This window comes from Enhydra lutris, unplaced genomic scaffold, assembly GCF_002288905.1.
Source record: "Enhydra lutris kenyoni isolate GAN:26980312 unplaced genomic scaffold, ASM228890v2 scaffoldscaffold25, whole genome shotgun sequence".
Lineage (NCBI taxonomy): Eukaryota > Metazoa > Chordata > Mammalia > Carnivora > Mustelidae > Enhydra > Enhydra lutris.
In genome coordinates this window covers 1,593,938-1,608,749 of record NW_019154109.1, presented here as the reverse complement: position 1 = coordinate 1,608,749, position 14,812 = coordinate 1,593,938, and the positions used below count along the sequence as shown (strand labels likewise).

General features: G+C 38.2%; 1 protein-coding gene across 1 annotated transcript in view; it reads left to right on the top strand.

The window, feature by feature from the left end:
• The first annotated feature begins 2,190 nt into the window (after positions 1-2,190).
• Positions 2,191-14,812, top strand: part of LOC111151059 (DENN domain containing 1B) — a 285,630-nt gene continuing 273,008 nt past the window's right edge. Inside the window, exons 1-2 of the mRNA XM_022508793.1 lie at positions 2,191-2,247; positions 4,385-4,449. Coding sequence (XP_022364501.1) covers positions 2,231-2,247; positions 4,385-4,449 — 82 coding nt within the window. The 5' untranslated portion in view covers positions 2,191-2,230. The remainder of the gene's footprint in view (positions 2,248-4,384; positions 4,450-14,812) is intronic.

The window sequence follows — 14,812 nt, the reverse complement described above, 5'->3', positions numbered from 1 at the left end:
AAATAACATTTTCTATTATGCAGGGGTATGACAACAAATGGATAGGGAAAGCAATTGTATAAATATTTCTTTACCACTAACAAATTCCTGATGTAGGCATCCCAGGTAAGTTTCCTTTTCTTGGGAAAAGAATTAATTATAATGAAAGGAGAAGTTTGAAAAATTTAGCAACACTTGGAGCAGAAGTGGTTTTTATTACAGAAATTTTTTCAAGGCTTTGTACTATGTTAAGTACTTAGGTGGAAAGAAGCTTCATTTGGGAAAAAAAATTATGTGGTACAGACTGCCTAATTGTGAAACTGAAATCCACAGAACAATTTCTTAAAAGAGCACACCAGTGTGTAGTACTTTTTAACTTGAATATCACATTGTTCATGTGATATACAAGTAATAATTCCCATTTAAGAAATGTAGGAACTGAGAAACTGAAGTGTCTCACCCCAAGTCAAGCTATGACAGCACATCATGCTTAAATCTAATATTTTTGTTTCCCTATTCTGTCCTGACCTTATTTTTGACCATCAGGTCTGTGTCTACAAAATATATTTCATTTTGTTGACCAAGTAGCACCTACCTTTGGCAAGAACGTTTCAGATCTGCGTAACTGAATTTAATGTTAGGTATTTGCTTCTGAATTCTTTATTTAATTCCCAAGACTCCCTGTATGACTTTCAGGTCTCATGACTCATACTCTATTCACACCATATTTGGTTTCCTCTCATCATCTTTCCTTTTGCATGAATAAAGTCTGAAGCAACCCCTATATGGATGAAAAACACTGTGGCCATGTGTCAAGGGTGCTAACGTTAGCAGGAGAAGTCTTCTCCAGAAGATCTCTGTGCAATTGTCCAGTCTTGGACTATCTTTTAAATGTGCACCGTAAGACTTTTTCTACGCCTCTTCTCGGTAGATCCTAAATAAAAGGCAGCAGACCACGACAAGGCAGTACGTGGCAGAAGTAACTATCAGCATCAAGTAGACCTGTTCTGAAATCCAGCTTTGCTAGCACCTACTGGATTAGCTTGGCCTGTTTCTTCATCTATAAAATGTTGACGCAAGTATCTATCACATAGAGTTATGGTAAATACTGTGACAATACATATAACCTGCTTAACAGGTACTTTAGTGCCCTGTAAATTTTAGCTTTTTATTTTGGCCTCTGTCACCCTCAGCTGTGCCCTCCCAGAGCCCCTAGACTGCTGTTCTACTAGGCCTGCCGCGTGGAGAACGTGTCCAAAGTCAGTCTTTGGCGTGCTGCGGTCCTTTGGTATAAGAACGTCTGGCTTCCATATGTGCAGGCAAATGGAGCACTACCATTTTGCTACTAGACAAGGCTATTTAGCAGGTGCATATGTCTGAACATTCCTGAATCAGGAGGGGGGCAGCTCTGGATTTCAGAGAGCAGTAAGCAGGCCACAGCTGGAGTGAGGCAGGAGCCAGGAGCATCAACTTGAGCTCCAAAGTGCAGTCTGAAGCGAAATGAAACGCCCCAAAACGACGAAGGTTCTAGCAAACAATACCTATTAATTGGTGATCCAATTCCATGTGTATATATGGTGTGGAAAACTGCAAATCGAGGTACTATTTCAATTACTTTGCTTTCTGGGTGGGTTGTAGCCCTGGAGCCTGGACTGGACCCAGAAAGGAAGTTGGCTGGTCCAGGTCTGAGGACACAGGGGGCACCTTGCGTTTCTGGCTCAGTTACAAAGCGGTACGTGGGCCATTCGGGCAGACACTTGCGCTCCCCTCAACCCTCTGGGCACTCTGGGCGCGAGGACCCCGCCCAGTCTCCTCCTCAGGCTACGGCCCGCGGGCCGCGCGGCCCAGGTGAGGCCGCCGGGCGCGCCCCCGCGCGCCCCTTCCCCCCTCCCGGCGACTTCCTGGTTTGCAGAAGGTGCAGGAGCCGCTGCGGGCGGCCCCGGTCGGAGGAACAGAGAGGCCCCAGTTTCGGAGGCGGCGTGGGCAGCGGCCGCCGAAGACGGGGGCGGCGGCCGCGCCTCCGCTGTTGCTGCTGCTGTCACAAAAAGGCTCTGGGGGGTGGGGTGGGAGGCGGGGAAGCGCCGGGGGCGCCGCCGACATGGGCCCGCCGCCACCGCCGCCGTTGTGAGTGGCCTCCTTCCCCGCGGGGCGGCCGGCGTGGGCGGGGGCGGCGCGACCCTCCCAGCGCGGGACAGTGGGCTCTCAGGCCGGCGCGGGGGCGGGACGGACAGCCCCACACCGACATGTAACCATGGACTGCAGGACCAAGTGAGTGGGGGTCGCGGGCGCGCGGGAAGGGGGGTGGCGTCCCGCGGCGGCCGGCCCCCCAGACGGCGACTTTGGCCCGGCCCCCCGTGCGAGGCCGGCTGGCGGGACAGCGCTAGGCCGCAAAGCCTGCCCGGCCCCGCGTCCCCGGCCCGGCGGGGTGGGCGCCGCTCCTCTGGGAGCGGCCGGCAGCGCCGCGGCGACGCCCGCATCTCTAGGTAGTGGAGGAGGCCTGGCGGCTCCTGCCACCACCCGCTGTGGGTTTCTTGTTCCTCCCGGAGTGTGGCAGACGTGACTGTCGGTTGTCTGTGTCTTGCTGGTGTCCGGGAGGGCGTCAGCGCTGAGGTTAAGCGGTTATTATTTACTGTATTTCCCCAACGTGAAAATAACCATTTCATTTTTAATCATGGTTATCAGTTTTCCAGATGTCTTCTTCCAATTTTTCTTATAAAATTAAATTGGCCTCTCATAGGTGTTTACATAGGCACTGGGTATATGCATGGTGCTTGCAAAATGGTATCCCATTAGATAGTGTATTTGTGTCTGCATCAGTGGATATTTTTCATCGGGAGATTAATTATGTAAAAAAGCAATTTGATTAAGTGTGGTGATTTTGTTTTGGATCTTAGAGGTATTAGGTTTATGTTTATTTATTTATTTTTTTCCTGAAACTTACTTTGCAAAGAATTTCTTCCCTTACTCTCTAGTCACACCGCCACCCCCCCCATTTAAAATAATGAATACTACATATTTCGTATTAGTGTGAAAGGCTTGTAAAATTTCACATATAATTGGATCACTATTTAAGTTTTACACCTAAGAGATTCTAAATAAATATTAGGAAAATGGGAAAATTATGTGATTTAGAATTATTTTCTTCAGGGTTTGACATGGGGGGGCTGTGTAAGTGTTTTAAAAAGTATAGTTTTTGACATTAATTGGACTATGAGGGAGGAGGTCACCTAAATGCATATTATTTCCATTGAAATAAGTTAATAGTGGGTTGGCTGAGGAACTGTATATTTGCAAATTAATTTATATAGCTTGTTACTTCCTGTGATTCTAGATTCTTGTAATAAATTTAGAAAAATGAATGTTTTTTTGGAAGCCAAAACTGGCATTACTTTATTAAAGGAAGTGCATATTTAAAACAGCTAATGTACAAAGACACTAAGTTCTCCTTCAACAGGAATAACAGATAGATTAACACTTTGGTCACGTGGGCATTGTGGTATCAGATTTTGCTTCATCTCTTATCTTCTAGCAGAAAGAGATTAAAACAGAACGGTTGAAGAAAATGTGTCTCAGTAGATTTCAGTTTGCTTTTTGAAATTAAACCAATGAATTGGTTGAATGTGTGAGAAGTTAACAAAGAAGTGGATAACTTCTGAATGAAGCAAAGCAATCTTACTGTTCCTAGTGGGAAAATCAAATATTAAGGTAGATGTCTATTTCTAATTACTCTAAATAGACATAAAACCAGGGTTTTGTTGGTGTTTGTTGGTGGTGGTGGTGTTAGCCTTAGAGTTTATGTACAGTGCGCTACTTTATTTCGAGAGAAGCATATGCAAAGTGTCAAATTTAGGAGCGGTTTTATGGTGGTCTAGATCGTGGCAGGTGGAACCAGGTATTCATCATTTACACTTACACTGCAGGTCCTTTAAAAAAAAAGCCTGGGGTGGGTGGTGGGGTGGGGAGGAAACCTGAGAACCTGCTGGCCAGCTTTGTTGGCAGGAAAAGGTAGAAATATTTAGGAGCATACTGGCTTTCCAATTTTGATTCAGTAAGGTAAAGTCAATGCTTTACATTTATATAGCACTTAATATTTTATAAAGTACTTCCACATAAATTTGTTGATTTACAATCCTCAGAACTATTCTTTGATGTGAGTGAGGAGGCGCTTTATAGACAAGAAATCAGGCTCAGAGGTTAAATGTTTGCCCCAGGTCTTAGAACTCCTAAGTCTCTTACATTACTGTACTGGGAAAAAAAAACTTATTTTCTACATTGTGCTTGTATAGTTACATAGAATACATTACAACAAAAAGATGATTAGTTTTTTGAGTTAAGAAAACATACACTCTGCAGAGATGCTTTTTTGTCATAGGAAATAAATAAAACAAAATTCTTTTTCTTTTAGGGAAAATCCAGAAAGAACCTTTGACTTGGTATTGAAAGTGAAATGTCATGCCTCTGAAAATGAAGGTATGTGTGTTTTGTTCATTCTTAAAATAACCGAGTCTATCAAAACAAGTGTTAGTGTTGTAGATTGCTAGAACATGATAGTATCAGGATAATAATGGTACTAAATGTATATTCTGCATCTAGTGTCTGAAGGTACTATAATAAAGTAGATGCTAGGTTTTTGCCATGAGGTTGTAGAAACCATGAATGTCATCTGTGCGGCTTAAATTTCATGTGTACATTAAGGCCATATAACTTAGAACTCAGCTTTATCATTTGTTGATAGAGTGATCATTAGTTTTGGTAGTAGGGCACACCTTTTCATTTTCTTTCATTTGTCTTTGAAAACTTAGCTCCTTTTTTAAACATTAGTGAAAATCTCTTGCCAGTACATGGAAGACACACCAATTCCCTCTAATGTTTCCAGAATGCAGAATGCAGACTGAGTAGCCCCTTCTTTTGGATTTACTCCAGTAGCAAAGCACTTTCAGAGAGAGGTAAATAATGGTGTGACATCATTTGGAAGGGTTTCACCTGCCAGTTCTATATAATTTCCTGAAAAGACAAGGACACTTTCGTCGGTTTCCCCTCCACTTTTGTCATATACAATATGTATGCATCAAGGGGTGGTGTGGTGGAAAGGAATAAGGGCTGTCTCTTCTTGTTTATTTCCTTTTTGATGTGTCCTTGTGTGTAATGTTTTCCAGTGTATGATTTCACTTGCGGTGTACTTAGATGCTAGATAACATGGTGATTAAGTGTGGGATTTTGTAGAGACCAGTTGTCCATTCTAAAGACTTGGTGGAAAGTCTGCTGACACTCTTAGCTCCAGAAACAGACCAGCAATTATATGCTCTTAAGCAATTTGGAGCTGCACACCTTAAAATAGAGAAGCCCAACCCAGCTTGTGGTGAAATGGGCATGGCTAATTTTAGGTAGGAAGTCACACATGTTCCTGACTCCACTGGCCCTGCCTGCTGTATTTTTGGCCTGTTTGAACTGTAGCTGTGATCAGGTTTGTCTCCAGGCAGAGACTGATCCTAGATTGTAGGGAGCTTTTTCCAATTAAAAAGGTTATCTTTTGTTGTCCTATATGTATTAAAGTTGATTTATCTATTCTTTCCAGGCACAACCAAGTTTTCTTTGAAGACTCAAATGGATATATGTTTTTTTTTCAGCTCGAATTTAAATCTATTTTTTAGTGTATTTATGGTGAATTAGTTTTCAGAATAACCTATACCGTAATGTTAGCGAAGGTGGGTGAATTAATGTTCACCCGACGTGTTTGTAAAATAGGCTAAATTACTTTAGAAAATACGATTTCTTTGTAATTTTAAATGCATGCTAAAGTGATTTTGATACAAGGATCAATCTACCTTACATAACACCTGATCTGTGCATGTGTCAGATCGTGACCTTTCCATAAAGACTTGTGAGTGTTTTACTCCTTCCTTCCTCCCTTTGTCCTTAGGAACTAGTTATTCCAGTTTTTTATCTTCTTCTTGTGCCCTTCTTTTATTTCTTTCTTGCCTTTTTGCTGTTGTTATTGTTTAAATCACTACTCATTAGAAACATCTTCTTGTGTATTTTAATAGTTTATCCAGCACAGTAAAGTTGGAAATATGACAAATGGTTAAAATAAACACTTCAGCCTCCCTGTAGGTTGCAATTAATCCATTCTACCCATGTATTCCATCAATATGACTCACAGGCAGCAAATTCCAAAGATTTTTAGTAAAGCTAAAATCAACTGTATGAAAAGCATTAACAACTTTTCTTCTTTTAGTTATGACTTAAATAGTATAAATATGACTAATATTTTAGAGTCTAAAAATTATACCTTTTTGAGCTTCAAATTGAGACTTTAATGTTTCTAAATGTTTTTATTAATTTTCTACTTTATTGATAAATATTAAAGGGAAATAGTCCAGAAATTATTGAAGAGAGTTACTGAATATTCCTATTTAACTGTCAATAAAACCTATTTATTTATTACAAACAAACCTGATATGTGTATCCATTTGTTTAAAGTAGGATAGTTTTTTGTTTTTTTGTTTTTGCTAGCATTCGCATGAATATGGGTGACATTTTTATATAGTAATAAACCTGGAAAACAAAATGTGTATATTAGAATGTTTTGGGGTACAAATATAAAACCAATTTAAGTAATGAGGGAACTTAGTAGTTTATATAAGAGGAAGTTTAGAAGCAAATCATCAAAGATCCAGGTTCTTTCTGCATCTCAGCTCTGCCACTCACAGTAATTGGTATCACTGGAAGATTTAGATTCCTGTGGTTATGGGATGGTGGTTAAGAGAAGTTAGAACTCTGCTTTCTCTTTAATGATCTTGGGGGTGAGAGACAGTGGCTTTTCATGGCACTCTGTTTAAATCCAGAAAATTTATTTCCCCAGAATCTTCCAGAACATTGGATCCCAGTGGCCAAAGTTGGCATGAACCTACACATTTCTAAAATAATCATTTGTGGGGTAGTGGTAGATGGGTGAATGGTGAGATTATTATGACAGATTATTATTAAACAACTGGCAAGGAATAGGCATTGGGAAATCAATTAAAATGTTCTCTGCATTTCTTAGAATATTGGTTTATATTTTATTTTTTTAGATTTTATTTATTTGACGGAGAGAGTGCACATGAGCTGGGGTGAAGGGGGCAGAGGGAGAGGGCTTGATCCCAGGACCTTGAGATGGTGACCTGAGCCCAAGGCAGACACTTAACTGACTGAGCCACCCAGGGGCCCCGCTGGTGTATTTTTTGAAGACTATCTCTTTGATCCAATAGAAAACACCATACTCAGGATAAATTTGGTTTATGCTGAGATTGGTGATATTACATTAAGATATTTGGCATATTTCTCTTGTTCATTTTCTAATAGAGAGGTTCTAAATTCATTTATTTTGTGTAGTTTACTTCATAAATATCTCCAGAGACAAATTATTATTTACCTAAGTTTTATTTGGTGTTTTGAAATGGTATTAGTTTTTGAAATGTAACAATATAGCTAGCTCTGGTAAAAGGGTGATCTTCATTTGATCTATTGCTATTTGGACTTGTTTCAAAGACAGTACTTTTTTTTTTTTTTAAAACAGCACATTTTAGAACACTGAGAAGTAGTTTCATATGGAGGGCCTCAGGAATTGAAAAAACTGCCATGAGCGTGGTTGGTTGTGTTTCCCTATCGTATTCCCTTTTGTTAGCGGAACCGGTTCTGATGGTGTCTGCCAGACTGGTTGGCCCATATATTCATGGATGTCTCCCTGGCGGGACAACTTCCCTAATAACTTCTGCTGCAACTATCCAAGAGCAAAATGCCAAAATTTAGATCTTAATACTCTCCCTGGTAGATTTCCGAGGGAATTGCTGTTGTCACTCTTCGCTGTCTTTCATGCTTCCCAGCAGTCAGCGGCATAGAGCCAGTAGTGATGGCATCTCCTCAGTTCTAACAGCAGAAGTTATTGTTACCACACCGTCCCTGCATTCCCTGAAGTGGTGCAGGACTTCAGGGAACTCAGAAGTCACCCGTCCTCAATACAACGTTGACGATGCTTTCTCTTCAGGTTTTTCTTTCAGGCAGTGGCTTTGGCGCTCTAGCTTTCTCTTTTATATTTTGTTGATGACTTACCTCAAGTGGTAGTAGTGCTGGTTGTGCTGTGCTCAGTTGTAGCTGTCGTACATGGACTAACTTTAAATCTCACGGACATCCTGTGGGAGGGAAATGTTTATCTTCATTTTGCAGGTGAAGAAACTGAGCACCGAGAAATGAGGAAACTTGCCCAGAGTAGTCTGGCTCCAGAGTCTGTATTTTAATCTGCTGGTTTTTTTTTTTTTTTAAGATTTTATTTATTTATTTGACAGACAGAGATCACACGTAGGCGGAGAGGCAGGCAGAGAGAGAGGGAGGAGGAAGCAGGCTCCCCGCCGAGCAGAGATCCCAATGCGGGGCTCGATCCCAGGACCCTGGGATCATGACCTGAGCTGAAGGCAGAGGCTCAACCCACTGAGCCACCCAGGTGCCCCAATCGGCTGCTTTTTAATAGATTTAATCCAATGTAAAAAGTCTGCTCCATTGTCTCTCATTGTGTAGAGACCTCGAATCAGCTCAGTATAGGCTGCATTATTACCATGGGAGGAAATATTAGAGTTTAAACCATATGTGGTGCGGGTATATGTAATTTTAAACATGAATGCAGTTTCTTCTCTGAAATTAATGAATCAAGGGTAATTCCACACAAAACAATTACTGAACTTTTTCCTTGTGATTATTGATGCTGTCTCAGGATATCCCCCTTCTGCACTCACTACTTCTCACGTTTAGGATTTATGTCTCCATGTTTAAGTGAGTCCTTGCTCTAACCTTCCTAGCTATTTATTCGTAGTTTTCAACACATCTTTATTAGGTCTTGTTTTCTTTATTCCTGTCTCTTTAGGTGGAAGAATTTCTCTTCAGAACAAATCCTCCTTTGTTACTGACTTTCCACTTTTATAAACCCATTCAACTCAGTATCAAGTTCCTACCTTTCAGATTGTTAGCTAGGTTAATAGCTTAACTGCCTCTTACTTTTTTCTTAAATCAGAACTTGGACCTAGCATAGTGCCAGCTACTGGTCAAATAAATGATCAGATAAATTCACTGAGAGCTGCTTGTTGTAGAAGTGATCTGAAGTGTGCGCTGGTATGACAAGAGTAGGGACAATAGAAATAAGCGACCATATGATATGTATCTGGACCAGTGGGTTTGTTTAGGGATAGTCTGTGCTTAAACTCTTTCCATTCAGGACCCACATCTACTTGCTGCCTTCTCACATCACGAGATTTATTGGGACAGTTGCTGTATATATATGTTTTGGAGTCTACCTTCAAACCTATTTGTACCCATCCACACATAGCAAAAACCCAATAAAAAACCTAACGTTTAGAAAGTAGAATTGATGAATCATACATACGATTAAGTGGTTTAGGAGACTTTACATATTGCCTAACATGGAAGAAAAATCTGTGAGTCAAATGCGGTTACCATGTTCTTGCTCTAGCTGTGTGTTCCTTGCAGAGCTCCTTCTGAGTCCTTCTCAATCTAGATGCACGTGGATGAATTGGAGTTATCACCACTTTATATCATAGATTGTTGAAGAAAACGAAACCTTAGTTTTCTCATCCTTGCTAACCTGGAACAAAACTTAATGTTGTTCTTTAGAACCATACCTTTGAGATATGTCATTTTGGCTTTATAAAGAAGATAGTTAAGAATAGCTGAACTTTTATATTTGGCTTTGGAACATTATGTGCTCCCTGACATAGCCGCCTGCGAGTCTAAGAAGCAAATCAAATGTCAACGTCCAGTGTTTGTTGATTAACATTTTGATAGGGATGCTGCGGAGTTTATATTTCAATAGTTTGATTATGACTTGTCTCATTAAGTGCTTTTATTTGTTCACATGTGCTTTAGTTTTGCTGCTTTAATCCAAGGTCACTTCTTAATTTTTAATGATGATTCCCACCGTTGCCTGTGGGGGGTGGAGCGTCTGCTGCTGTCCTCTTCACTGTGGTGTGCTGTTGGACTGGTGCTTGGGCTCTGCTGTGTGGCCACAGCGTCACAAGTTTGTTCAGGTTTTTTCCTTGGAACATTCTTGTTTCATTGACCTTCAGGATAATATGTTCCTGATATTCTTTTGGTAATATTCTCTCATTTGGAGGATTTTCTTATGTGCAAATAATATCCCTCTTTCTTTTCCTCTAGATTTTTATTTTTGATTGACAAGGTAGAGGACAATAATTTACCTTTTAAAATATACATTTTAAAAGATATACACAATATTAGCAATAGGCATTTTGGAGGTACTTTAAGCATGCAGCCATAGTTTTATGTAAAATAACGACAAAAATCAAGGGCGTTAAGTGTGAAGTATGTTCTCAATCAACCCCAAAAGAATCTTTCTTTACTGGAAATACTTTTTAATATTTAACTTCAGAAATTTTTTTCTATTTTCAGACTCTTTGGTTTACACTAAAGTAATATTATACAAACTAGAAGAAAGTTTTTGCTTCAAGATTTTTTTAAAGATTTTTTTTTTCCACTTGAGCCAGAAAGCATTAGAGATAGCTTTAAGAAAGCCATGAAATGCTGTGGTGTTCCTGTACTGTTAAGTTTAATGGTTTTTCTGTTGTTGTATTTATTTTGGACATAGACTCATAGTTTATATAAATTAAGGATAATTTGATTTATTCCAGGTAGTGATTTAATTTTAATTTGTAGGAAAGGGTGTCGTTTCCCATTTCTGTTGTGGTTCATTCATTTTTGCTTTGTGGGAACCTGCCAAAAGTGCTCTTCAGTTGATTTTTTTAGAGGTATTTAGGAAGTTGGTACCACTTGGGGTCTTAGAGCATATTGCAGAAGAGAACAGTGGAATAATAGAACTGGAAGTTTCCTTAAAGAGCCCCTAATACAACCTAGTAGAGGGGAGTTGGCTTTGATGGACCTTAGAAGTCCTGCAACCCTGTGCTCTCACCAGGTGCTGCAGGTGCCACTGTCCTCGTGCTGCCCCTGACTGCATAGAGATGCTTGCTACGAGCGTGAAACAGGCCTTCCCCATGCAGGCACAGTAGTTTTAAAGCTACCCCTCTTCTCGATACTTTTCAATAACAATTTCTTTAAGTAGGTGGTGTTAAACTTAATGCATTTATCTGATTAAAGTAATTCACAGTGAGGTGTGAACAACTGATAGACAGCCCTCAAGGGAGCATTTTAATTTTAAAGAAAGCCTTGTAAAGTTGAATTAATTAAAAATATGCAGTTGGCTATAGTGGAAAGATCTCTCAACTAAAGATCAAATGTGCCTCTGTCAGTTTCTAGTGAGGTTTTTACCATTTTTCCCCCATGTGTATTGACACTCCATTTATAGTTTGTGATTAACAGCTTTAATAAGTGTGTAAGTGTATTTATGTATTCAATGAATTTCATTAAGATATTTTTGTTATAAGCTTTCAATTAATAAAGCTATAGCATTATGGTTTTAAAGCCTATTTACTGATTTATTTTTTCTGATTTGGCTTCCAGTTAAATGTTTTACAGAAATAGAAATAAAAATTAACTATTTAGTATTTACAGTATGTCAGTAAATGTGCTCAGAGTTTCTATTTCTAATTTATATTCATGACAACCATATGCAGTAGGGGCTATAAACCTTTCCATACAGGTGAGGAAATGGAAGCACAGAAAGGTTAAGTAACTTGCTTATGTCACACAGCTCTAACAGATGGGGTTGGTATTTGAACCTGTTTTTTCGATTCTAGAGCCTGAACTCAACCATTACACTGTGTTGCCTTTAAAATCCAATAGTCATCCTTTTATAATAGCATTGAAATTTGTCTCGGCAATTTAAAAAAGTCACCCATTTAGGAAATTCCTGGCTAATTCTAGGCTTGACCAGAGTTGTTGTGATACTAATTTTTAGTAGACATCAAAAGGTAACAATGGGAAGAAGAATGTAAACACCGTATAAGATATTCAGTCCTCTATTGTTCACTCATTGAATGCTTCTGAGTGTCAAACACAGATGAAAAGCAATTAAAAAGATGACGTTCTTGGAGTTTCAAATCAGTGATTGTAATAGTGTAGGAAGGGTATGTAAGAGGTTGCTGTGTGTAGCACAGAGTCTGAAGAGGGCACTAACTCAGCTCTGTGTGAGGGGAATGGGGGACAGTGGGAAAGAGGGCAGAGGGGAGAGTCAGGGATGTCCTGAGGTGGTGGAGGGAGAGACAATTAGATACTATCTTGTCAGCTCTCAGTTGGGTATCAGGCTGTTATTTCTCTGAAGTTGGTTGGAGTTTTACTTCATATTCAAAATCTGGTGTGAATAAGAGTAAAGGATATATTGCTTTTAGTATAAACATTTATATCTAATGAAAATGATTAAGAAGCACTCTACTGCAGTGTAATATGCCCTGGCAGGGGGTTGTTCGGGTTTGGTTTTGGTTACTCACAGCCTAAAACAGCGTCTGATCTAAGGTGTGACTTACTGAGCTGTTGAAGCACTATTTTCAAGGTACTGAAATGGCTTTTAAAGAAAAGGAATAGAAATTGTAAAGGGTATTAAGACCTTAATAATTACTGTTAAATTCATTTTTTCTCTTAAAGTATAACAACTGTAGAACAGATGAAATTTGTAAAAGTGAAGCTATGGAAATAAAAGATATAAAAAGAAGTTGCTGAGTAATCCTTTTGATATCCGTCTTGTGGCAATTATATTCTGTCTTGAACTTGATTTTTATCACCCTGACTTATGCCAACCACTGGATTTTAGGTTTTTGAGGATAAGTACCTCTTTGGATCTCTTATAGATTTTCAGAAAAAGTGTCTTCCATATGGATGATGGTCAAATAAGTTTTGGCAAGTTTCACTTTGTTATTAAAGTAAAATTAGTAAAAGTTTGTGCTGTATTTTTAATACCTGTTTTAGATTTATTAAATATTAAAAAAACTTTAATGTAAAGAACTTTGAAAGGCTATAGATTTTTATATCACAAGCAATAGATGCTGTTTTTAAAACTTTTTTTTTTTTTTTAAATAGAACTGTGTTGATAAACCACAAACTCTGTAGCTTCGTAGGCAGAACTGGTAAAGATCAGATAGAGCCTTTTCCTCTTTCAGTTCCTTCTTATTTATCATTTGAATCTGAAAATAAAGTCTAGAGCTATCAGTTTAGTACATCTGATGGTCTTCTGAAAATGTGTAAGTGTCCAGAAATTAGTCATTTCAAAAGAAATTTGTCTTAGTTTGGTAGCAGAAATGGCATCAAACATAAGGATGTTTGTAGTATTCAAATGTATCATTAATTAAAATTAAACTGTCCTTTAAAATGTTGTCACCTGGGTGATTGTAAAATTTGCCTTCTTTTTAATTTTGACAAAAGATTATTTGAAATAATTTATGAATTTGTATAGAAAACTTTGGTTGAAATGAAACCCCAGTAAGTCCAGGTGTGTTTTAATATGCTAGAGCACTGTATGTCCTTAGGTTCTATGCATTTAAGGTACAGTTGCTTTGAAATAAACTAGCATTTATTTCATAAGAAAGTGGTTCAGAAAGGATTCTTAAATGCCCCCCCTTTCTTTTTTTTGAGATTTCAGTGTATTTTGGATATGATATTTGGAAGAGGAAGTTGGTGTTTTTTTGTTTTTTTGTTTTTTTTCTTGGAAGAGGAAGTTGTTTAATATTTGGGGACTTTTTTTCAAGGTCTTGGTCACTTAATCTTTTATATAAACTAAAATAGTGTTTTAATACTTATAAGCAATTAATGAGGTTGGTTTTTTGGTTTTGAGAGAATAATGTTCTCTTTTTATTTTTGTGCTTATTTCTACAGAGAACTTGAGAACTAAATTTTGAAGTTGTAGTTTTGCTATAAAATGTGTGATTTTGGTAATGAATATATGCAGAATAATAAGGGTAACACAATTTCATCAAGATTATATGTTGCTTGTATTTGTTGTGTATGGGTTTAGACATGTTATGGAAGAAATAGTAAGCTGAGAATTTTTATGTACTAAAATACTAGTTTCCAAGTTTTTTTTTTTTAATCATTTTTTTAAACTTTATTTTCAGCATAACAGTATTCATTGTTTTTGTACCACACCCAGTGCTCCATGCATTCCGTGCCCTCTCTAATACCCACCACCTGGTTCCCCCAACCTCCTACCCCCCCAACCTCCTACCCCCCCCACCTCTTCAAACCCTAGTTTCCAAGTTCTTAATGGCTACTGTTGTGTTTGTCAATGACAATGTTTACTCTAAAAAGTGGAAATATTAAAACTGAATACTAGTTGGAATTCAGAGTTTTTGTTTAGTTTTAGTTGTAAATATTTACTTCATTTTTGGCTTGATAGTTGAAGATATAAATGAGTATATATATGTATATATTATATATTATCATATAATATATGATATAAATATATTGTGTCATTGTCCTAAATTTGGCTTTTAAGGCTAATGTAGCTGTCCAAAATTCTTTATAAAGCCATTATGAAAGCCATTTACTTATGGTTTACTTGGCTGGGAATCTATAAGATCTTTTGGCAATTTTTTTGACTCATTTCTCTCAGGTATTATCCAGGTTGGCATTGATCATTTTTTTTAAATAGATGGATATGGAAAGAAGAGAAATGGCCCTCATATCAAAATTTGTACTTTAAGCCTTGTATCGTATACTACTACTTTCTTATTTGTGAGATATTCAAAATGGTAGTCCAAGTATTGAAAATGAAGTTACTGAATACTACTGATTGTTTTCTAAATCATTATAGTAAGACTGAATTATATTTAGCATGGTTTATGGTTTATATTTTTATGGTATTTTAATTCTTTGAAAGTATATA